Raw genomic sequence first — 26,525 nt, forward strand, 5'->3', positions numbered from 1 at the left:
AAAATGGACAGGAGAGGTCAGCAGAGAGCACTGTGGTCATGACATCAGAGAAATCTAAAAAGATAAGCATTTCTTCTGTAGTAAATATCCCCTAAAAAGTACTGGAAGGATTAAGATTTTTTTAATAGAAGTAATTTACAAATCTGTTTAACTTTCTGGCACCAGTTGATTTAAAAAAAAAAAAAAAAAAGTTTTCCAGGGGAGTACCCCTTTAAGTAGTGGAAAATGGAAGTGGCCTATCCAACGCTTGATGGACACAAACAGAGCCTGACGGACACCAAAGGCTTTAATGGGGTCCAGCACTCCGCATTCAGGGGCAATGTCCGCACAGAGATATTCCATGTGAACATAGCCTTAATTCTGAGATAGCAGATGTCCATATGATGGATTATTGCTATCTTTCTTTGAGCAGCAATTCTTAATAAAGACTGTTTAAACAATTGCTTCATTTTGTATTCCGGAAATAATAAAAGAAATATATGCAAAGGTGTTCAGAGCCTTTATTGTAGTTATCTTATGGATAAAAACGTATCCCCTATCCGCAGGAATCCGAGCACTGGGCCCCCCTGCAATCTCCTGTATGGAGCTCCGGCTCTTCCCTGGAGCAGCGCATCACGACCCCCGCCCAAATCGGGGGGCCGTCATGCCCCCCTCCATATAGCTGTATGGCCCCAGCACTCGATCCCCCCGCGATCGAAGTTTTTTCATGAAACTACATTTTACACCAGTTTAAACCATATTAGGCAAGGTTCACATTGCCGTTTGCATCCGACCCGTTAAGGGTTCGATCGGCTTTTTTTTTCTTTTGTTGAGCTGATCAAACCCTGAAACGGGTCGGATTCAAACAGCTACTGTCTGGTCCCGACAGCCCCCATTCACTTGCATCGGGCCTGTTGGTGATCCGGTAATTTAGCAGAAATTTTGAGAGAAAAAAAGATAGCGCTCTCACCATTTTTTTCTCCGCTAAACTTGATGTAACTGCCAGCGGAGCTCCACCTAACGGAGCCCGATGACAATGTGAACGAGGCCTTAGATGTGCATACAGATTTACTGGAAATTAATCATTATGTTGACACATTTGTAAAAACTATAATGATATTTATTTTAATGTGAATCTAACGTAGACACGAAATATCGACGGAGTTTGATTAAAACATGGCCGAGGGCAATGTCACCCTGACTAAAGGACCTTTGCTGTTCCCTCTTAATTATTGTCTATGAGCAACTGCATAATTCTGAGAGCTGGAAAAATATCACGTAGGATTTATTTCATTGGTGGAAGCTGGTTGTTATCTGAGAGATTGGTTGGTATATTCAAGACAGTTTTGGCAGTGTGTTCCAACTAGTGTGTGTCCAGCTGTTGCAAAACTACAATTCCCAGTATGCCCGGACAGCCGTTGGCTGTCCAAGCATGCTGGGAGTAGTAGTTTTGCAACAGCTGAAGGTACACTTTTTGGAAAACACTGGTCTGTGGATAGTCTTATCTCTCTCACCCATCCTAGACTTTAGATTGCTAGCAGTATCTACCAAAACTGTCTCATTTTGCCCTAAAAAAACTGACAAACTGATGAATTTGTTTATTCAGCTGGCAATTGACCCTGATATGAAAGGTTGTTTACAAAACCCCAAGGGCTCGTTCACACAGTGGCGGATTTGATTGCAAACTCGCAGCGTGTTTCCTGCTGCGAGTTTGAATGGGGGCTGCGGCGGATTATCAGGGGCGGGCTTTCCGCCAGCTGCTGATAATCCGCCGCAGCCCCCATTCAAACTCGCAGCAGGAAACACGCAGTGGGAAACACGAGTTTGCAATCAAATCCGCCACTGTGTGACTGTGCCCCTAGAATAGGTTATAAAAGACTCACGATATTGAAGTTATCTTCACCATTATGTCGTGTTCTTGCATAGATGTGAGGCTAGGTTTCCACTTCGGGTTTTTTCTGGCAGTTTTTGGAAAGCCGCCACTGCAGTTTTTGAGCAAAAGCCAGAAATGTATTCAAAAGGAATAGGACATATAAAGGAAGGACTTACACTTCTCCTCCCTTATGGATCCACTTCTGACTTTGGCTCAAAAACTGTAGTGACAGTTTTCTAAAAACTGCCAGAAAAAAAAACAAGTGGAAACCTAGCCTTAGTGATGTGGTCCTGGATGACACATCTAGGGCTGCAACTAAGGATCATTTTCATAATCGATTAGTTATCTGATCATTTGTTCGATTAATGGAATTTTAAAAAACAGGATTAGGGGACCAGGAAAGAGTTAAAGGCATTATGGGGTGTGATTTTTTTTCCCCCTATTTTTTTATTTTTTATATAACAATGCCCATTCTACAGTATATATATATATATATATATATATATATATATATATATATAAAAAACAGCGAGTTGTGCTCCGTGTCTGGTTCCGGTCTCCTAACTATCGATGAATCGATTATTGTTGACAACAATTTCTAATATACAGGGTGGGCCATTTATATGGATACACCTTAATAAAATGGGAATGGTTTGTGATATTAACTTCCTGTTTGTGGCACATTAGTATATGTGAGGGGGGAAATGTTTCAAGATGGGTGGTGACCATAGCGGCCATTTTGAAGTCGGCTATTTTGAATCCAACTTTTGTTTTTTCAATAGGAAAAGGGTCATGTGACACATCAAACTTATTGGGAATTTCGCAATAAAAACAATGATGTGCTTGGTTTTAACGTAACGTTATTCTTTCATGAGTTATTTTCAAGTTTCTGACCACTTATAAAATGTGTTCAATGTGCTGCCCATTGTGTTGGATTGTCAATACAACCCTCTTCTCCCACTCTTCACACACTGATAGCAACACCGCAGGAGAAATGCTAGCACAGGCTTCCAGTATCTGTAGTTTCAGGTGCTGCACATCTTGTATCTTCACAGCATAGACAAATGCCTTCAGATGACCCCAAAGATAAAAGTCTAAGGGGGTCAGATCGGGAGATCTTGGGGGCCATCAACTGGCCCACGACTACCAATCCACTTGACCCTCTTCCTATTGAAAAAACAAAAGTTGGATTCACAATGGCCGACTTCAAAATGGCCGCCATGGTCACCACCCATCTTGAAAAGTTTCCCCTCCTCACATTTACTAATGTGCCACAAACAAGAAGTTAATATCCCCAACCATTCCCATTTTATTAAGGTGTATCCATATAAATGGCCCACCCTGTAGATTTTAATCCATTTATCCCCAGTTATCCACTCCTAACCGGAGAATATTCCCTAAATGTCCCATCTATCCTGGTTGTAGCGGGTGTAGGTGGGCAGTAAGCTGAAAACAGCAGAATGGCTAACCTTTTTAAGTGCTATGCCATGTTATCTGTCATAATACATCCCTAGAAAACAATAAATTGGCAGTATTTTATGACAAAACCAACTAAATGTTAATAGAGAATCTTAAAGGGTAGCTCCCACCATCCTATTTTTTTTTGCTAGCCTGTTCGCACCCCCCCCCCCGCTACAGCACTAGCCCATTCCCTCCTCACCCCCCCCCGCCCCGCATATCCCGTTCCCTCATTACACTTGCAGTTACTGCAGAGTCCGGCAGCCGGCGTGCAGGGACAGCAGCGGCAACGAGGCAGCGGCGGTGATGTGCGGGAGGAGTGGCCTCCCAGCCAGTGGCCGGGGAGCCAATGCGCTCGCTCCCGTCTGTCTGATTGACAGGCAGGGTGCAAGTGCAGCCTAACTGTAAAAGGACTGATTGCCACTCCAAAATCAGTCCTTTTTGGGTGGCCGGTTTTTAAATGTAAATTAAACCTTTTTAATGAAAAAAAAAAAAATAATAAAAGTATATTAGAGATATGTTGTAGTACATAAGTACTACAACATATCAAAAAATAAAGTTGGTGACAGTGCCCATTTAATATAAGACTACATACAGATTTTCTAAGCAGTCCTGGTTACATCTGCTCCAAGGCAGATGGATGTTCAACCAAACTGTTATGAATCCTATACAGCTCCGGAGACAAAATGATGTTACCCATCTGGTGCCAATAGAATTAAATAGGATGCCAGTCAGGGGGGTAACAGGGCAAGCATCTAAAAGTGTTATGTAACCTATTGGTTGCCTTTTTGGCTACTATGTTTTTCTCATTGGCTAGTATGTGTAGCAAATTATTGATAGCTCTTATCTTTGTATCTGGTCTACTGTACAGTTCTTTAGGTTGTAATCCATGCTGATCTGTTATGTAAAGTAGAGGACAATACCGTAGGGAGTGTACCACACAAACCTCAGGAAGGATCCTATTACTTGTTTCCCTGGAGTTCATCCTTTTCCACCATCTGGTGCAGTGAACTCCAGTGATTGACTGCATATTGGCTGCAACTCCAGAAGAGTCCCGTGAGCAGGAGCATAACTATAAGGGCGGTACATGACCCTGGTGCCACATAAGGAAATATTAATATTGCAAGGAAAATTCTTTGAGACAATCACCCGAAATTGCATTGAAAAGAGACCAACGTACAAAAGATACAGGAGAAATGAAAATGTGTCATAAAAAGGGTTGGTGGATTTAGGGTGCATTCACTCCACGTTTGCGAGATCCGGCTGGGAAATTTAAATACCGGGCGCTCCTGTATCCCAGCCGGACCGAAGCCGAATCTCATTTTTGCCCCATATACGGTTTTGTGGCCAGACTGAAAACTGTGGTATACTATCTGACTCCGGTTGGCACATTTAAATGAATGTGATTCGACACTGTTCCAGCTGGCATACTGGAGCACCTGGTTTAGAAATGTCTTAAACCTGGTGTGAATGCACCCTTACTGGATTATGACCCATTATTTACTATCACTGTTCTGCTCCTTGTCATTTAGCTCCGGACTTTATTATGTCTGTTGTCTTTGTTCTGTGACATCACTATGGACATTTTTCCCTTACTGTGATTTACCCTTTCCCATGACTGTACTCATGTATGGTAACATCACTGTTTGTTGTTCCTGTCTTGTGCATACATTGTGTCCATGATTATAGTTCTGTGGCATCACTGTGTACAATAACACCTTCCTGTGAAGTCTGTGAGCATCATCCTTACTGTGACATCACTGTGACTATTATTGCTGTGCTGTTACCTCACTTTGGTCATTACTCTTGTGCTGAGACATCACACTGGTGCACAGAGATCACTTTATTATACATGTGTCTATTATCCTTGTTCTGTGACATCACACTGGTGCACAGAGATCACTTTATTATACCTGTGTCTATTATCCTGTGTATATTATCCTTGTGCTGTGACATCACACTGGTGCACAGAGATCACTTTATTATACCTGTGTCTATTATCCTTGTACTGTGACATCACACTGGTGCACAGAGATCACTTTATTATACCTGTGTCTATTATCCTTGTGCTGTGACATCACACTGGTGCACAGAGATCACTTTATTATACCTGTGTCTATTATCCTTGTGCTGTGACATCACACTGGTGCACAGAGATCACTTTATTATACGTGTGTCTATTATCCTTGTGCTGTGACATCACACTGGTGCACAGAGATCACTTTATTATGCCTGTGTCTATTATCCTTGTTCTGTGACATCACACTGGTGCACAGAGATCACTTTATTATACCTGTGTCTATTATCCTTGTGCTGTGACATCACACTGGTGCACAGAGATCACTTTATTATACCTGTGTCTATTATCCTTGTACTGTGACATCACACTGGTGCACAGAGATCACTTTATTATGCCTGTGTCTATTATCCTTGTTCTGTGACATCACACTGGTGCACAGAGATCACTGTATTATACCTGTGTCTATTATCCTTGTGCTGTGACATCACACTGGTGCACAGAGATCACTTTATTATACCTGTGTCTATTATCCTTGTGCTGTGATATCACACTGGTGCACAGAGATCACTTTATTATACCTGTGTCTATTATCCTTGTGCTGTGACATCACACTGGTGCAGAGATCACTTTATTATACCTGTGTCTATTATCCTTGTGCTGTGACATCACACTGGTGCAGAGATCACTTTATTATACCTGTGTCTATTATCCTTGTGCTGTGACATCACACTGGTGCACAGAGATCACTTTATTATACCTGTGTATATTATCCTTGTGCTGTGACATCACACTGGTGCACAGAGATCACTTTATTATACCTGTGTCTATTATCCTTGCGCTGTGACATCTCTTTTTTTAAGTGATGTCACAGTACATGCTATATTCACCTGCGCTGACAGTCCTGGTCATTTGCCTCTTTTGGGTTCCTCTGACATATAGAAGCCAGACACTCACTGCTGCCCATCATTAACCCTTTAGACTGTGAACAATGCCAATCACGGCATGTAAACATATCTAGGATAGGTCAGTGGGCTAATTGGACCCCCCAAACATGATTGCGGGGGTCCAATGAGCTACAATGACAGAAGTGGGTCCCTTCACCTTCCCCCTGCTGCCAGATCATCCTTCCAATAATACAGCCTGGCTGTAGCAGTGGAGCGCCGATCTCACTGTATAATGCTATGCAATAGGCATAGCATTATACAGCAAATGCAATCTAATGATTTCATATAAATGTTTCCTTTTGGGACTTTTAAAAACATTTTTTTATTTTACACTCCATTCCAATAGGAGGCTTGGGTCCCTGTTCTTAAGATCACAGAGGGATTAAAAAAAAAAAAAGGAATGCGGACACATACTGCCTGAGGACATTTATTGGCATACATTTGATATAGGCTGTGGTGAGATTTCCTGATGTATACGGCAAATGTACACCACAAAAGTCGTATGAAAAAAGCCTTGTTGGAGGAGTATGTTAGAAGGTTGACTACCTTTGGTACATTTCCCAAGTGTATACTTAGGCTGCGTTCACATCACGATTTCTCCATCTGACTTAAGTACATGTTTTTCTAACTTAAAATCGTATGAAATTGTATATAAAGTCGGATCCATTGACCTCCATAAAAAAAAAAAAAATCGGATCCATTACACACATCCGATTTGATCCGCATGGTTGGCACCGACTGACCAATCACAGCTCCCAGGTGGGATATGAACTTACAGCTCCATAACCTCTTATTCCCTGGCGGGAGCCCTGATTGGTTGTCCCTGACTGACTAATCACGGCTCCAGGCAGAGAATATGAATTTACAGCGCCATAATTTAATATTCCCTGCTGGAAGCCCTGATTCGTCCGCACCGCCTGACCATTCACTGCTCCCAGCAGGGAATATGAACTAATGGGAGGCGGTCAGGGTGCAGGGCCATAGATGTCCCCCTAAATGTTTGGGATATGGACTGAACTTGGTCACCAGCAGACTATGTTCAGTCTATTAATCTCAGTGGACCCGCTGGCAGTACACCGCGGTATACATTGGCTTACCTTGCTGATGGACACTTCCATACTGGAGACTAGAGATGAGCGAACTTACAGTAAATTTGATTCGTCACGAACTTCTCGGCTTGGCAGTTGATAACTTATCCTGCATAAATTAGTTCAGCTTTCAGGTGCTCCCGTGGGCTGGAAAAGGTGGATACAGTCCTAGGAGACTCTTTCCTAGGAATGTATCCACCTTTTCCAGCCCACCGGAGCACCTGAAGGCTGAACTAATTTACGCAGGATAAGTCATCAACTGCCGAGCCGAGAAGTTTGTGACGAATCGAATTTACTGTAAGTTCGCTCATCTCTACTGGAGACATTAGGTGTGAACAGAACCTAAATATTCACCGTATTCTAATACATTTTCATACAAGTTGCGGAAGTCAGGTGATGTAGAAGTGACATGTCTGATTCACCAATGTGTCTGTGTAGGCCAGCAGTCTTCAAACTGTGGCCCTACAGATGTTGCAAAACTACAACTCCCAGCATGCCTGGACAGCCAACGGCTGTCCGGGCATGCTGGGAATTGTAGTTTTGCAACATCTGGAGGGCCACAGTTTGAAGAACACTGGTGTAGGCTTAGGCCAGTGTTTTCCAACCATGGTTCCTCCAGGTGTGGCAAAACTACAACTCCCAGCATGCCCTGACAGCCTATGTTCACACACAGTATTTTTAACCAGAAGCAGGAGTGGAGCCAATACAGAGAAAAACTATAGTGGAAAGACTTGCAGCTTTGTTTCCCTTCTAGTTTGGGATATGAGAAGCCATCTTTAGGCTGGGTCCACATCACATTTGGGCCCGGTACTGCTGGTGTACATCAAAATATCTCAAAATACAAGAGGGTGATGCGGCCTAAGCTTTCTATAGACCAAATGTCCTCTACTAGTGACGTCTGGTCTGTTTATGTATCTGTATAGTTATGATTTGTTTCTAAATATGATTTAATATTACACAATCTTGGTAGACTACTCTGTGGTGACCCGCACATAAAACAGACCAGATGTAGTCGCTAGTACCTTATGTTTAAGTCCATGACTGTGCCACGGTATATGTTGGCATATCTTTATATGTATGCCCTTGGCTATAGCCCAAACGTGAGGTGAAGCAATTACAGAACATGGCCATACAAGTAATAGACAGAACATGGCCATACAAGTAATAGACGGCCTCATGATGGCCCTCAGGCAGGTGGTTTGTAACCTGGCGGATCTTTTGGTCCCTATGGAGATAAGCGCCAAAGGTGTCTGGCAGCCGCTTGTCCCTATCTGAAATGCAAGGCTTGGCTGATCGTGGATGTGGTTACATAGCTGGGTGTCAGATATATACTAATGACAGAATACAATATCCCCCCCCCCCCTCCCCGCCAGTGGCGGGGTTCTCTTAGGGGGCTCCGGCAGTGGCGGGGTTCTCTTAGGGGGCTCCGGCAGTGGCGGGGTTCTTCTAGGGGGCTCCGGCAGTGGCGGGGTTCTCTTAGGGGGCTCCGGCAGTGGCGGGGTTCTTCTAGGGGCTCCGGCAGTGGCGGGGTTCTTCTAGGGGGCTCCGGCAGTGGCGGGGTTCTCTTAGGGGGCTCCGGCAGTGGCGGGGTTCTCTTAGGGGGCTCCGGCAGTGGCGGGGTTCTCCTAGGGGGCTCCGGCAGTGGCGGGGTTCTCCTAGGGGGCTCCGGCAGTGGCGGGGTTCTCCTAGGGGGCTCCGGCAGTGGCGGGGTTCTTCTAGGGGGCTCCGGCAGTGGCGGGGTTCTCCGAGGGGGCTCCGGCAGTGGCGGGGTTCTCCGAGGGGGCTCCGGCAGTGGCGGGGTTCTCCGAGGGGGCTCCGGCAGTGGCGGGGTTCTCCTAGGGGGCTCCGGCAGTGGCGGGGTTCTCCGAGGGGGCTCCGGCAGTGGCGGGGTTCTCTGAGGGGGCTCCGGCAGTGGCGGGGTTCTCTGAGGGGGCTCCGGCAGTGGCGGGGTTCTCTTAGGGGGCTCCGGCAGTGGCGGGGTTCTCTTAGGGGGCTCCGGCAGTGGCGGGGTTCTCCTAGGGGGCTCCGGCAGTGGCGGGGTTCTCCTAGGGGGCTCCGGCAGTGGCGGGGTTCTCCTAGGGGGCTCCGGCAGTGGCGGGGTTCTCTTAGGGGGCTCCGGCAGTGGCGGGGTTCTCTGAGGGGGCTCCGGCAGTGGCGGGGTTCTCTTAGGGGGCTCCGGCAGTGGCGGGGTTCTCTGAGGGGGCTCCGGCAGTGGCGGGGTTCTCTTAGGGGGCTCCGGCAGTGGCGGGGTTCTCTTAGGGGGCTCCGGCAGTGGCGGGGTTCTCCTAGGGGGCTCCGGCAGTGGCGGGGTTCTCCTAGGGGGCTCCGGCAGTGGCGGGGTTCTCCTAGGGGGCTCCGGCAGTGGCGGGGTTCTCTTAGGGGGCTCCGGCAGTGGCGGGGTTCTCTTAGGGGGCTCCGGCAGTGGCGGGGTTCTCCTAGGGGGCTCCGGCAGTGGCGGGGTTCTCTGAGGGGGCTCCGGCAGTGGCGGGGTTCTCTGAGGGGGCTCCGGCAGTGGCGGGGTTCTTCTAGGGGGCTCCGGCAGTGGCGGGGTTCTCCTAGGGGGCTCCGGCAGTGGCGGGGTTCTCTGAGGGGGCTCCGGCAGTGGCGGGGTTCTCTGAGGGGGCTCCGGCAGTGGCGGGGTTCTCTGAGGGGGCTCCGGCAGTGGCGGGGTTCTCTGAGGGGGCTCCGGCAGTGGCGGGGTTCTTCTAGGGGGCTCCGGCAGTGGCGGGGTTCTCCTAGGGGGCTCCGGCAGTGGCGGGGTTCTCCTAGGGGGCTCCGGCAGTGGCGGGGTTCTCTGAGGGGGCTCCGGCAGTGGCGGGGGTCTTCTGGCACATCACTGGAGCACAGGTAATGTGGCCCTAGGGGCTCTGCACGGAGGGGGAGGCCCCGTCTTCCCTGCACTACACGTCATTTCCTGAGCTGGGATTTGTTTCCTGGTGGCATTAAAAAAGAAGCCGCAGAAAGAGGAGATAAATCTATAAGGTGCGGAACCTCCTGCAGACCGCAACCAGTGACCTGTACGGGGATGAGGCGGGGGTCCTGTGTTCAGTCTGGGGGGATTCCCGGGGTTATCTGTCCTGCCTCTAATCCGGTGTCTGTCTGTCTGTCCTGCAGGTGTACCCGGAACCGCGCACCGAGGCCGAGTGCCTGGGAAACATCAGGGAGTTCCTCAAGGGCTGCAGCCACTTCAATTTGGAGGTGAGTGCCCCCCCCCCCTATAGATGTGTTCTGGATTATTGGACTGTCTGCTGTCACACTGTTTCCCCTATAGATATGTGCTGGATTATTGGACGGTCTGCTGTCACACTGTTTTCTCCTATAGATATGTGCTGGATTATTGGACTGTCTGCTGTCACACTGTTTTCTCCTATAGATATGTGCTGGATTATTGGACTGTCTGCTGTCACACTGTTTTCCCCTATAGATATGTGCTGGATTATTGGACGGTCTGCTGTCACACTGTTTCCCCTATAGATATGTGCTGGATTATTGGACGGTCTGCTGTCACACTGTTTCCCCTATAGATATGTGCTGGATTATTGGACGGTCTGCTGTCACACTGTTTCCCCTATAGATATGTGCTGGATTATTGGACGGTCTGCTGTCACACTGTTTCTCCTATAGATATGTGCTGGATTATTGGACGGTCTGCTGTCACACTGTTTTCTCCTATAGATATGTGCTGGATTATTGGACTGTCTGCTGTCACACTGTTTCCCCTATAGATATGTGCTGGATTATTGGACGGTCTGCTGTCACACTGTTTTCTCCTATAGATATGTGCTGGATTATTGGACTGTATGCTGTCACACTGTTTCCCCTATAGATATGTGCTGGATTATTGGACGGTCTGCTGTCACACTGTTTCCCCTATAGATATGTGCTGGATTATTGGACTGTCTGCTGTCACATTGTTTTTCCTATAGATATGTGCTGGATTATTGGACTGTCTGCTGTCACACTGTTTTCTCCTATAGATATGTGCTGGATTATTGGACTGTCTGCTGTCACACTGTTTTCCCCTATAGATATGTGCTGGATTATTGGACGGTCTGCTGTCACACTGTTTCCCCTATAGATATGTGCTGGATTATTGGACGGTCTGCTGTCACACTGTTTCCCCTATAGATATGTGCTGGATTATTGGACGGTCTGCTGTCACACTGTTTCCCCTATAGATATGTGCTGGATTATTGGACGGTCTGCTGTCACACTGTTTCTCCTATAGATATGTGCTGGATTATTGGACGGTCTGCTGTCACACTGTTTTCTCCTATAGATATGTGCTGGATTATTGGACTGTCTGCTGTCACACTGTTTTTCCCTATAGATATAGATATGTGCTGGATTATTGGACGGTCTGCTGTCACACTGTTTTCTCCTATAGATATGTGCTGGATTATTGGACGGTCTGCTGTCACACTGTTTCTCCTATAGATATGTGCTGGATTATTGGACGGTCTGCTGTCACACTGTTTTCTCCTATAGATATGTGCTGGATTATTGGACTGTCTGCTGTCACACTGTTTTTCCCTATAGATATAGATATGTGCTGGATTATTGGACGGTCTGCTGTCACACTGTTTTCTCCTATAGATATGTGCTGGATTATTGGACGGTCTGCTGTCACACTGTTTTCCCCTATAGATATGTGCTGGATTATTGGACTGTCTGCTGTCACACTGTTTTCCCCTATAGATATGTGCTGGATTATTGGACGGTCTGCTGTCACACTGTTTTTCCCTATAGATATAGATATGTGCTGGATTATTGGACGGTCTGCTGTCACACTGTTTTCTCCTATAGATATGTGCTGGATTATTGGACTGTCTGCTGTCACACTGTTTTTCCCTATAGATATAGATATATGCTGGATTATTGGACTGTCTGCTGTCACACTTTTTCTCCTATAGATATGTGCTGGATTATTGGACGGTCTGCTGTCACACTGTTTCCCCTATAGGTATGTGCTGGATTATTGGACTGTCTGCTGTCACATTGTTTTTCCTATAGATATGTGCTGGATTATTGGACTGTCTGCTGTCACACTGTTTTCCCCTATAGATATGTGCTGGATTATTGGACGGTCTGCTGTCACACTGTTTCCCCTATAGATATGTGCTGGATTATTGGACGGTCTGCTGTCACACTGTTTCCCCTATAGATATGTGCTGGATTATTGGACGGTCTGCTGTCACACTGTTTCCCCTATAGATATGTGCTGGATTATTGGACTGTCTGCTGTCACACTGTTTTTCCCTATAGATATAGATATGTGCTGGATTATTGGACGGTCTGCTGTCACACTGTTTTCTCCTATAGATATGTGCTGGATTATTGGACTGTCTGCTGTCACACTGTTTTTCCCTATAGATATAGATATATGCTGGATTATTGGACTGTCTGCTGTCACACTGTTTTCTCCTATAGATATGTGCTGGATTATTGGACGGTCTGCTGTCACACTGTTTCCCCTATAGATATGTGCTGGATTATTGGACTGTCTGCTGTCACATTGTTTTTCCTATAGATATGTGCTGGATTATTGGACGGTCTGCTGTCACACTGTTTTCTCCTATAGATATGTGCTGGATTATTGGACGGTCTGCTGTCACACTGTTTCCCCTATAGATATGTGCTGGATTATTGGACTGTCTGCTGTCACACTGTTTTCCCCTATAGATATGTGCTGGATTATTGGACGATCTGCTGTCACCTTGTTTTCCCTATAGATATATGCTGGATTATTGGATGGTCTGCTGTCACACTGTTTCTCCTATAGATATAGATATGTGCTGGATTATTGGACGGTCTGCTGTCACACTGTTTTCTCCTATAGATATGTGCTGGATTATTGGACGGTCTGCTGTCACACTGTCTTTTTCTATAGATGTGTTCTGGATTATTGGACTGTATGCTGTCACACTGTCTTTATCTATAGATATATGCTGGATTATTGGACGGTCTGCTGTCACACTGTATTTATCTATAGATATGTGCTGGATTATTGGACGGTCTGCTGTCACACTGTATTTATCTATAGATGTGTTCTGGATTATTGGACGGTCTGCTGTCACACTGTTTCCCCTATAGATATATGCTGGATTATTGGACGGTCTGCTGTCACACTGTTTCCCCTATAGATATGTGCTGGATTATTGGACTGTCTGCTGTCACACTGTTTTTCCCTATAGATATAGATATGTGCTGGATTATTGGACGGTCTGCTGTCACACTGTTTTCTCCTATAGATATGTGCTGGATTATTGGACTGTATGCTGTCACACTGTTTTCCCCTATAGATATTTGCTGGATTATTGGACGGTCTGCTGTCACACTGTTTTCTCCTATAGATATGTGCTGGATTATTGGACTGTCTGCTGTCACACTGTTTTCCCCTATAGATATTTCCTGGATTATTGGACGGTCTGCTGTCACACTGTTTTTCCCTATAGATATGTGCTGGATTATTGGACTGTATGCTGTCACACTGTTTTCCCCTATAGATATTTGCTGGATTATTGGACGGTCTGCTGTCACACTGTTTTCACTCATAGATATGTGCTGGATTATTGGACGGTCTGCTGTCACACTGTCTTTTTCTATAGATGTGTTCTGGATTATTGGACTGTATGCTGTCACACTGTCTTTATCTATAGATATTTGCTGGATTATTGGACTGTCTGCTGTCACACTGTATTTATCTATAGATATATGCTGGATTTTTGGACTGTCTGCTGTCACACTGTTTTCCCCTATAGATATGTGCTGGATTATTGGACGGTCTGCTGTCACACTGTTTTCCCCTATAGATATGTGCTGGATTATTGGACGGTCTGCTGTCACACTGTTTTCTCCTATAGATATATGCTGGATTATTGGACGGTCTGCCGTCACACTGTTTTCTCCTATAGATATGTGCTGGATTATTGGACGGTCTGCTGTCACACTGTTTCCCCTATAGATATAGATATGTGCTGGATTATTGGACGGTCTGCTGTCACACTGTCTTATAGATATGTGCTGGATTATTGGACGGTTTGCTGTCACACTGTTTCTCCTATAGATATAGATGTGTTCTGGATTATTGGACGGTCTGCTGTCACACTGTTTCTCCTATAGATATAGATGTGTTCTGGATTATTGGACGGTCTGCTGTCACACTGTTTCTCCTATAGATGTGTTCTGGATTATTGGACGGTCTGCTGTCACACTGTTTCTCCTATAGATATGTGCTGGATTATTGGACGGTCTGCTGTCACACTGTTTTCCCCTATATATGTGTCCTGGATTATTGGACGGTCTGCTGTCACACTGTTTCTCCTATAGATATAGATGTGTTCTGGATTATTGGACGGTCTGCTGTCACACTGTTTTCCCCTATAGATTTGTCCTGGATTATTGGACGGTCTGCTGTCACACTGTTTCTCCTATAGATATAGATGTGTTCTGGATTATTGGACGGTCTGCTGTCACACTGTTTCTCCTATAGATATAGATGTGTTCTGGATTATTGGACTGTCTGCTGTCACACTGTTTTCCCCTATAGATATGTGCTGGATTATTGGACGGTCTGCTGTCACACTGTTTCCCCTATAGATATAGATATGTGCTGGATTATTGGACGGTCTGCTGTCACACTGTTTTATGGATATGTGCTGGATTATTGGACGGTCTGCTGTCACACTGTTTCTCCTATAGATATAGATATGTGCTGGATTATTGGACTGTCTGCTGTCACACTGTTTTCCCCTATAGATATGTGCTGGATTATTGGACGGTCTGCTGTCACACTGTATTTATCTATAGATATATGCTGGATTATTGGACGGTCTGCTGTCACACTGTTTCTCCTATAGATATGTGCTGGATTATTGGACGGTCTGCTGTCACACTGTTTTCTCCTATAGATATGTGCTGGATTATTGGACTGTATGCTCTCACACTGTTTTCCCCTATAGATATTTGCTGGATTATTGGACGGTCTGCTGTCACACTGTTTTCTCCTATAGATATGTGCTGGATTATTGGACTGTATGCTGTCACACTGTTTTCCCCTATAGATATTTGCTGGATTATTGGACGGTCTGCTGTCACACTGTTTTCCCCTATAGATATTTGCTGGATTATTGGACGGTCTGCTGTCACACTGTTTTCACTCATAGATATGTGCTGGATTATTGGACGGTCTGCTGTCACACTGTTTTTCCCTATAGATATGTGCTGGATTATTGGACTGTCTGCTGTCACACTGTCTTTTTCTATAGATATATGATGGATTTTTGGACTGTCTGCTGTCACACTGTTTCCCCTATAGATATATGCAGGATTATTGGACGGTCTGCCGTCACACTGTTTTCTCCTATAGATATGTGCTGGATTATTGGACGGTCTGCTGTCACACTGTTTCCCCTATAGATATAGATATGTGCTGGATTATTGGACGGTCTGCTGTCACACTGTTTTATAGATATGTGCTGGATTATTGGATGGTCTGCTGTCACACTGTCTTATAGATATGTGCTGGATTATTGGATGGTCTGCTGTCACACTGTCTTATAGATATGTGCTGGATTATTGGACGGTCTGCTGTCACACTGTTTCTCCTATAGATATAGATGTGTTCTGGATTATTGGACGGTCTGCTGTCACACTGTTTCTCCTATAGATATAGATGTGTTCTGGATTATTGGACGGTCTGCTGTCACACTGTTTTCCCCTATAGATATGTGCTGGATTATTGGACGGTCTGCTGTCACACTGTTTTCTCCTATAGATATGTGCTGGATTATTGGACGGTCTGCTGTCACACTGTTTCCCCTATAGATATAGATATGTGCTGGATTATTGGACGGTCTGCTGTCACACTGTCTTATAGATATGTGCTGGATTATTGGACGGTCTGCTGTCACACTGTTTCTCCTATAGATATAGATGTGTTCTGGATTATTGGACGGTCTGCTGTCACACTGTTTTCTCCTATAGATATAGATGTGTTCTGGATTATTGGACGGTCTGCTGTAACACTGTTTCTCCTATAGATATGTGCTGGATTATTGGACGGTCTGCTGTCACACTGTTTCTCCTATAGATATAGATGTGTTCTGGATTATTGGACGGTCTGCTGTCACACTGTTTCTCCTATAGATATAGATGTGTTCTGGATTATTGGACGGTCTGCTGTCACACTGTTTCCCCTATAGATATGTGCTGGATTATTGGACGGTCTGCTGTCACACTGTTTCTCCTATAGATATGTGCTGGATTATTGGACGGTCTGCTGTCACACTGTTTTCTCCTATAGATATGTGCTGGATTATTGGACTGTATGCTCTCACACTGTTTTCCCCTATAGATATTTGCTGGATTATTGGACGGTCTACTGTCACACTGTTTTCTCCTAGAGATATGTGCTGGATTATTGGACTGTCTGCTGTCACACTGTTTTCCCCTATAGATATTTGCTGGATTATTGGACGGTCTGCTGTCACACTGTTTTTCCCTATAGATATGTGCTGGATTATTGGACTCTATGCTGTCACACTGTTTTCCCCTATAGATATTTGCTGGATTATTGGACTGTCTGCTGTCACACTGTTTTCACTCATAGATATGTGCTGGATTATTGGACGGTCTGCTGTCACACTGTCTTTTTCTATAGATGTGTTCTGGATTATTGGACGGTCTGCTGTCACACTGTCTTTATCTATAGATATGTGCTGGATTATTGGACGGTCTGCTGTCACACTGTATTTATCTATAGATGTGTTCTGGACTATTGGACGGTCTGCTGTCACACTGTCTTTTTCTATAGATATATGCTGGATTATTGGACGGTCTGCTGTCACACTGTTTCCCCTATAGATATATGCTGGATTATTGGACGGTCTGCCGTCACACTGTTTTCTCCTATAGATATGTGCTGGATTATTGGACGGTCTTCTGTCACACTGTTTCCCCTATAGATATAGATATGTGCTGGATTATTGGACGGTCTGCTGTCACACTGTTTCTCCTATAGATATAGATGTGTTCTGGATTATTGGACGGTCTGCTGTCACACTGTTTTCCCCTATAGATATGTGCTGGATTATTGGACGGTCTGCTGTCACACTGTTTCTCCTATAGATATAGATGTGTTCTGGATTATTGGACGGTCTGCTGTCACACTGTTTTCCCCTATAGATATGTGCTGGATTATTGGACGGTCTGCTGTCACACTGTTTTCTCCTATAGATATGTGCTGGATTATTGGACGGTCTGCTGTCACACTGTTTCCCCTATAGATATAGATATGTGCTGGATTATTGGACGGTCTGCTGTCACACTGTTTCTCCTATAGATATAGATGTGTTCTGGATTATTGGACGGTCTGCTGTCACACTGTTTCTCCTATAGATATAGATGTGTTCTGGATTATTGGACGGTCTGCTGTCACACTGTTTCTCCTATAGATATAGATGTGTTCTGGATTATTGGACTGTCTGCTGTCACACTGTTTTCCCCTATAGATATGTGCTGGATTATTGGACGGTCTGCTGTCACACTGTTTTCTCCTATAGATATGTGCTGGATTATTGGACGGTCTGCTGTCACACTGTCTTATAGATATGTGCTGGATTATTGGACGGTCTGCTGTCACACTGTTTCTCCTATAGATATAGATATGTGCTGGATTATTGGACTGTCTGCTGTCACACTGTTTTCCCCTATAGATATGTGCTGGATTATTGGACGGTCTGCTGTCACACTGTTTCTCCTATAGATATGTGCTGGATTATTGGACTGTATGCTGTCACACTGTTTTCTCCTATAGATATGTGCTGGATTATTGGACTGTATGCTCTCACACTGTTTTCCCCTATAGATATTTGCTGGATTATTGGACGGTCTGCTGTCACACTGTTTCCCCTATAGATATGTGCTGGATTATTGGACGGTCTGCTGTCACACTGTCTTTTTCTATAGATGTGTTCTGGATTATTGGACGATCTGCTGTCACCTTGTTTTCCCTATAGATATATGCTGGATTATTGGATGGTCTGCTGTCACACTGTTTCTCCTATAGATATAGATATGTGCTGGATTATTGGACGGTCTGCTGTCACACTGTTTTCTCCTATAGATATGTGCTGGATTATTGGACGGTCTGCTGTCACACTGTCTTTTTCTATAGATGTGTTCTGGATTATTGGACTGTATGCTGTCACACTGTCTTTATCTATAGATATATGCTGGATTATTGGACGGTCTGCTGTCACACTGTATTTATCTATAGATATGTGCTGGATTATTGGACGGTCTGCTGTCACACTGTATTTATCTATAGATGTGTTCTGGATTATTGGACGGTCTGCTGTCACACTGTTTCCCCTATAGATATATGCTGGATTATTGGACGGTCTGCTGTCACACTGTTTCCCCTATAGATATGTGCTGGATTATTGGACTGTCTGCTGTCACACTGTTTTTCCCTATAGATATAGATATGTGCTGGATTATTGGACGGTCTGCTGTCACACTGTTTTCTCCTATAGATATGTGCTGGATTATTGGACTGTATGCTGTCACACTGTTTTCCCCTATAGATATTTGCTGGATTATTGGACGGTCTGCTGTCACACTGTTTTCTCCTATAGATATGTGCTGGATTATTGGACTGTCTGCTGTCACACTGTTTTCCCCTATAGATATTTGCTGGATTATTGGACGGTCTGCTGTCACACTGTTTTCACTCATAGATATGTGCTGGATTATTGGACGGTCTGCTGTCACACTGTCTTTTTCTATAGATGTGTTCTGGATTATTGGACTGTATGCTGTCACACTGTCTTTATCTATAGATATTTGCTGGATTATTGGACTGTCTGCTGTCACACTGTATTTATCTATAGATATATGCTGGATTTTTGGACTGTCTGCTGTCACACTGTTTTCCCCTATAGATATGTGCTGGATTATTGGACGGTCTGCTGTCACACTGTTTTCCCCTATAGATATGTGCTGGATTATTGGACGGTCTGCTGTCACACTGTTTTCTCCTATAGATATATGCTGGATTATTGGACGGTCTGCCGTCACACTGTTTTCTCCTATAGATATGTGCTGGATTATTGGACGGTCTGCTGTCACACTGTTTCCCCTATAGATATAGATATGTGCTGGATTATTGGACGGTCTGCTGTCACACTGTCTTATAGATATGTGCTGGATTATTGGACGGTTTGCTGTCACACTGTTTCTCCTATAGATATAGATGTGTTCTGGATTATTGGACGGTCTGCTGTCACACTGTTTCTCCTATAGATATAGATGTGTTCTGGATTATTGGACGGTCTGCTGTCACACTGTTTCTCCTATAGATGTGTTCTGGATTATTGGACGGTCTGCTGTCACACTGTTTCTCCTATAGATATGTGCTGGATTATTGGACGGTCTGCTGTCACACTGTTTTCCCCTATATATGTGTCCTGGATTATTGGACGGTCTGCTGTCACACTGTTTCTCCTATAGATATAGATGTGTTCTGGATTATTGGACGGTCTGCTGTCACACTGTTTTCCCCTATAGATTTGTCCTGGATTATTGGACGGTCTGCTGTCACACTGTTTCTCCTATAGATATAGATGTGTTCTGGATTATTGGACGGTCTGCTGTCACACTGTTTCTCCTATAGATATAGATGTGTTCTGGATTATTGGACTGTCTGCTGTCACACTGTTTTCCCCTATAGATATGTGCTGGATTATTGGACGGTCTGCTGTCACACTGTTTCCCCTATAGATATAGATATGTGCTGGATTATTGGACGGTCTGCTGTCACACTGTTTTATGGATATGTGCTGGATTATTGGACGGTCTGCTGTCACACTGTTTCTCCTATAGATATAGATATGTGCTGGATTATTGGACTGTCTGCTGTCACACTGTTTTCCCCTATAGATATGTGCTGGATTATTGGACGGTCTGCTGTCACACTGTATTTATCTATAGATATATGCTGGATTATTGGACGGTCTGCTGTCACACTGTTTCTCCTATAGATATGTGCTGGATTATTGGACGGTCTGCTGTCACACTGTTTTCTCCTATAGATATGTGCTGGATTATTGGACTGTATGCTCTCACACTGTTTTCCCCTATAGATATTTGCTGGATTATTGGACGGTCTGCTGTCACACTGTTTTCTCCTATAGATATGTGCTGGATTATTGGACTGTATGCTGTCACACTGTTTTCCCCTATAGATATTTGCTGGATTATTGGACGGTCTGCTGTCACACTGTTTTCCCCTATAGATATTTGCTGGATTATTGGACGGTCTGCTGTCACACTGTTTTCCCCTATAGATATGTGCTGGATTATTGGACTGTATGCTGTCACACTGTTTTCCCCTATAGATATTTGCTGGATTATTGGACTGTCTGCTGTCACACTGTTTTCACTCATAGATATGTGCTGGATTATTGGACGGTCTGCTGTCACACTGTTTTTCCCTATAGATATGTGCTGGATTATTGGACTGTCTGCTGTCACACTGTCTTTTTCTATAGATATATGATGGATTTTTGGACTGTCTGCTGTCAAACTGTTTCCCCTATAGATATATGCAGGATTATTGGACGGTCTGCCGTCACACTGTTTTCTCCTATAGATATGTGCTGGATTATTGGACGGTCTGCTGTCACACTGTTTCCCCTATAGATATAGATATGTGCTGGATTATTGGACGGTCTGCTGTCACACTGTTTCCCCTATAGATATAGATATGTGCTGGATTATTGGACGGTCTGCTGTCACACTGTTTTATAGATATGTGCTGGATTATTGGATGGTCTGCTGTCACACTGTCTTATAGATATGTGCTGGATTATTGGATGGTCTGCTGTCACACTGTCTTATAGATATGTGCTGGATTATTGGACGGTCTGCTGTCACACTGTTTCTCCTATAGATATAGATGTGTTCTGGATTATTGGACGGTCTGCTGTCACACTGTTTCTCCTATAGATATAGATGTGTTCTGGATTATTGGACGGTCTGCTGTCACACTGTTTTCCCCTATAGATATGTGCTGGATTATTGGACGGTCTGCTGTCACACTGTTTTCTCCTATAGATATGTGCTGGATTATTGGACGGTCTGCTGTCACACTGTTTCCCCTATAGATATAGATATGTGCTGGATTATTGGACGGTCTGCTGTCACACTGTCTTATAGATATGTGCTGGATTATTGGACGGTCTGCTGTCACACTGTTTCTCCTATAGATATAGATGTGTTCTGGATTATTGGACGGTCTGCTGTCACACTGTTTTCTCCTATAGATATAGATGTGTTCTGGATTATTGGACGGTCTGCTGTAACACTGTTTCTCCTATAGATATGTGCTGGATTATTGGACGGTCTGCTGTCACACTGTTTCTCCTATAGATATAGATGTGTTCTGGATTATTGGACGGTCTGCTGTCACACTGTTTCTCCTATAGATATAGATGTGTTCTGGATTATTGGACGGTCTGCTGTCACACTGTTTCCCCTATAGATATGTGCTGGATTATTGGACGGTCTGCTGTCACACTGTTTCTCCTATAGATATGTGCTGGATTATTGGACGGTCTGCTGTCACACTGTTTTCTCCTATAGATATGTGCTGGATTATTGGACTGTATGCTCTCACACTGTTTTCCCCTATAGATATTTGCTGGATTATTGGACGGTCTACTGTCACACTGTTTTCTCCTAGAGATATGTGCTGGATTATTGGACTGTCTGCTGTCACACTGTTTTCCCCTATAGATATTTGCTGGATTATTGGACGGTCTGCTGTCACACTGTTTTTCCCTATAGATATGTGCTGGATTATTGGACTCTATGCTGTCACACTGTTTTCCCCTATAGATATTTGCTGGATTATTGGACTGTCTGCTGTCACACTGTTTTCACTCATAGATATGTGCTGGATTATTGGACGGTCTGCTGTCACACTGTCTTTTTCTATAGATGTGTTCTGGATTATTGGACGGTCTGCTGTCACACTGTCTTTATCTATAGATATGTGCTGGATTATTGGACGGTCTGCTGTCACACTGTATTTATCTATAGATGTGTTCTGGACTATTGGACGGTCTGCTGTCACACTGTCTTTTTCTATAGATATATGCTGGATTATTGGACGGTCTGCTGTCACACTGTTTCCCCTATAGATATATGCTGGATTATTGGACGGTCTGCCGTCACACTGTTTTCTCCTATAGATATGTGCTGGATTATTGGACGGTCTTCTGTCACACTGTTTCCCCTATAGATATAGATATGTGCTGGATTATTGGACGGTCTGCTGTCACACTGTTTCTCCTATAGATATAGATGTGTTCTGGATTATTGGACGGTCTGCTGTCACACTGTTTTCCCCTATAGATATGTGCTGGATTATTGGACGGTCTGCTGTCACACTGTTTCTCCTATAGATATAGATGTGTTCTGGATTATTGGACGGTCTGCTGTCACACTGTTTTCCCCTATAGATATGTGCTGGATTATTGGACGGTCTGCTGTCACACTGTTTTCTCCTATAGATATGTGCTGGATTATTGGACGGTCTGCTGTCACACTGTTTCCCCTATAGATATAGATATGTGCTGGATTATTGGACGGTCTGCTGTCACACTGTTTCTCCTATAGATATAGATGTGTTCTGGATTATTGGACGGTCTGCTGTCACACTGTTTCTCCTATAGATATAGATGTGTTCTGGATTATTGGACGGTCTGCTGTCACACTGTTTCTCCTATAGATATAGATGTGTTCTGGATTATTGGACTGTCTGCTGTCACACTGTTTTCCCCTATAGATATGTGCTGGATTATTGGACGGTCTGCTGTCACACTGTTTTCTCCTATAGATATGTGCTGGATTATTGGACGGTCTGCTGTCACACTGTCTTATAGATATGTGCTGGATTATTGGACGGTCTGCTGTCACACTGTTTCTCCTATAGATATAGATATGTGCTGGATTATTGGACTGTCTGCTGTCACACTGTTTTCCCCTATAGATATGTGCTGGATTATTGGACTGTATGCTGTCACACTGTTTCTCCTATAGATATGTGCTGGATTATTGGACTGTATGCTGTCACACTGTTTTCTCCTATAGATATGTGCTGGATTATTGGACTGTATGCTCTCACACTGTTTTCCCCTATAGATATTTGCTGGATTATTGGACGGTCTGCTGTCACACTGTTTTCTCCTATAGATATGTGCTGGATTATTGGACTGTATGCTGTCACACTGTTTTCCCCTATAGATATTTGCTGGATTATTGGACGGTCTGCTGTCACACTGTTTTCCCCTATAGATATTTGCTGGATTATTGGACGGTCTGCTGTCACACTGTATTTATCTATAGATATATGCTGGATTATTGGACGGTCTGCTGTCACACTGTTTTTCCCTATAGATATGTGCTGGATTATTGGACTGTCTGCTGTCACACTGTCTTTTTCTATAGATATATGCTGGATTTTTGGACTGTCTGCTGTCACACTGTTTCCCCTATAGATATATGCTGGATTATTGGACGGTCTGCCGCCACACTGTTTTCTCCTATAGATATGTGCTGGATTATTGGACGGTCTGCTGTCACACTGTTTCCCCTATAGATATAGATATGTGCTGGATTATTGGACGGTCTGCTGTCACACTGTTTCCCCTATAGATATAGATATGTGCTGGATTATTGGACGGTCTGCTGTCACACTGTTTCTCCTATAGATATAGATGTGTTCTGGATTATTGGACGGTCTGCTGTCACACTGTTTCTCCTATAGATATAGATGTGTTCTGGATTATTGGACGGTCTGCTGTAACACTGTTTCTCCTATAGATATGTGCTGGATTATTGGACGGTCTGCTGTCACACTGTTTCTCCTATAGATATAGATGTGTTCTGGATTATTGGACGGTCTGCTGTCACACTGTTTTCCCCTATAGATATGTGCTGGATTATTGGACGGTCTGCTGTCACACTGTTTTCTCCTATAGATATGTGCTGGATTATTGGACGGTCTGCTGTCACACTGTTTCCCCTATAGATATAGATATGTGCTGAATTATTGGACGGTCTGCTGTCACACTGTTTTATAGATATGTGCTGGATTATTGGACGGTCTGCTGTCACACTGTCTTATAGATATGTGCTGGATTATTGGAAGGTCTGCTGTCACACTGTTTCTCCTATAGATATAGATGTGTTCTGGATTATTGGACGGTCTGCTGTCACACTGTTTTCTCCTATAGATATAGATGTGTTCTGGATTATTGGACGGTCTGCTGTAACACTGTTTCTCCTATAGATATGTGCTGGATTATTGGACGGTCTGCTGTCACACTGTTTCTCCTATAGATATAGATGTGTTCTGGATTATTGGACGGTCTGCTGTCACACTGTTTCTCCTATAGATATAGATGTGTTCTGGATTATTGGACGGTCTGCTGTCACACTGTTTTCCCCTATAGATATGTGCTGGATTATTGGACGGTCTGCTGTCACACTGTTTTCCCCTATAGATATGTGCTGGATTATTGGACTGTATGCTCTCACACTGTTTTCCCCTATAGATATTTGCTGGATTATTGGACGGTCTACTGTCACACTGTTTTCTCCTAGAGATATGTGCTGGATTATTGGACTGTCTGCTGTCACACTGTTTTCCCCTATAGATATTTGCTGGATTATTGGACTGTCTGCTGTCACACTGTTTTTCCCTATAGATATGTGCTGGATTATTGGACTCTATGCTGTCACACTGTTTTCCCCTATAGATATTTGCTGGATTATTGGACGGTCTGCTGTCACACTGTTTTCACTCATAGATATGTGCTGGATTATTGGACGGTCTGCTGTCACACTGTCTTTTTCTATAGATGTGTTCTGGATTATTGGACTGTATGCTGTCACACTGTCTTTATCTATAGATATGTGCTGGATTATTGGACGGTCTGCTGTCACACTGTCTTTTTCTATAGATATATGCTGGATTATTGGACTGTCTGCTGTCACACTGTATTTATCTATAGATATATGCTGGATTATTGGACGGTCTGCTGTCACACTGTTTCCCCTATAGATATATGCTGGATTATTGGACGGTCTGCCGTCACACTGTTTTCTCCTATAGATATGTGCTGGATTATTGGACGGTCTTCTGTCACACTGTTTCCCCTATAGATATAGATATGTGCTGGATTATTGGACGGTCTGCTGTCACACTGTTTCTCCTATAGATATAGATGTGTTCTGGATTATTGGACGGTCTGCTGTCACACTGTTTTCCCCTATAGATATGTGCTGGATTATTGGACGGTCTGCTGTCACACTGTTTCTCCTATAGATATAGATGTGTTCTGGATTATTGGACGGTCTGCTGTCACACTGTTTTCCCCTATAGATATGTGCTGGATTATTGGACGGTCTGCTGTCACACTGTTTTCTCCTATAGATATGTGCTGGATTATTGGACGGTCTGCTGTCACACTGTTTCCCCTATAGATATAGATATGTGCTGGATTATTGGACGGTCTGCTGTCACACTGTTTCTCCTATAGATATAGATGTGTTCTGGATTATTGGACGGTCTGCTGTCACACTGTTTCTCCTATAGATATAGATGTGTTCTGGATTATTGGACGGTCTGCTGTCACACTGTTTTCCCCTATAGATATGTGCTGGATTATTGGACGGTCTGCTGTCACACTGTTTTCCCCTATAGATGTGTCCTGGATTATTGGACGGTCTGCTGTCACACTGTTTTCCCCTATAGATATAGATGTGTTCTGGATTATTGGACGGTCTGCTGTCACACTGTTTTCCCCTATAGATATGTGCTGGATTATTGGACTGTCTGCTGTCACACTGTTTCCCCCTATAGATATATGCTGGATTATTGGACGGTCTGCTGTCACACTGTATCTATAGATGTGTCCTGGATTATTGGACGGTCTGCTGTCACACTGTTTTCCCCTATAGATATGTGCTGGATTATTGGACGGTCTGCTGTCACACTGTTTTCTCCTATAGATATGTGCTGGATTATTGGACGGTCTGCTGTCACACTGTCTTTTTCTATAGATGTGTTCTGGACTATTGGACGGTCTGCT

The 26,525-nt window shown here is 44.2% G+C and overlaps 1 protein-coding gene across 3 annotated transcripts in view; it reads left to right on the forward strand.

Annotated features, from left to right (window-relative positions):
- LOC130355532 (rho guanine nucleotide exchange factor 7) overlaps window positions 1–26,525 on the forward strand; it is a 182,352-nt gene that overhangs the window by 11,539 nt on the left and 144,288 nt on the right. For 2 of the 3 annotated variants that reach the window (XM_056555779.1, XM_056555780.1), the window contains exon 2: window positions 10,477–10,560. In XM_056555779.1, the coding sequence (XP_056411754.1) occupies window positions 10,477–10,560 (84 nt within the window). Of the gene's footprint in view, window positions 1–10,167; window positions 10,210–10,476; window positions 10,561–26,525 lie in introns of those variants that run through there. The other variant, XM_056555781.1, reaches the window with a different exon arrangement.

The sequence above is a fragment of the Hyla sarda genome, chromosome 2, assembly GCF_029499605.1.
Source record: "Hyla sarda isolate aHylSar1 chromosome 2, aHylSar1.hap1, whole genome shotgun sequence".
Taxonomy (NCBI): domain Eukaryota; kingdom Metazoa; phylum Chordata; class Amphibia; order Anura; family Hylidae; genus Hyla; species Hyla sarda.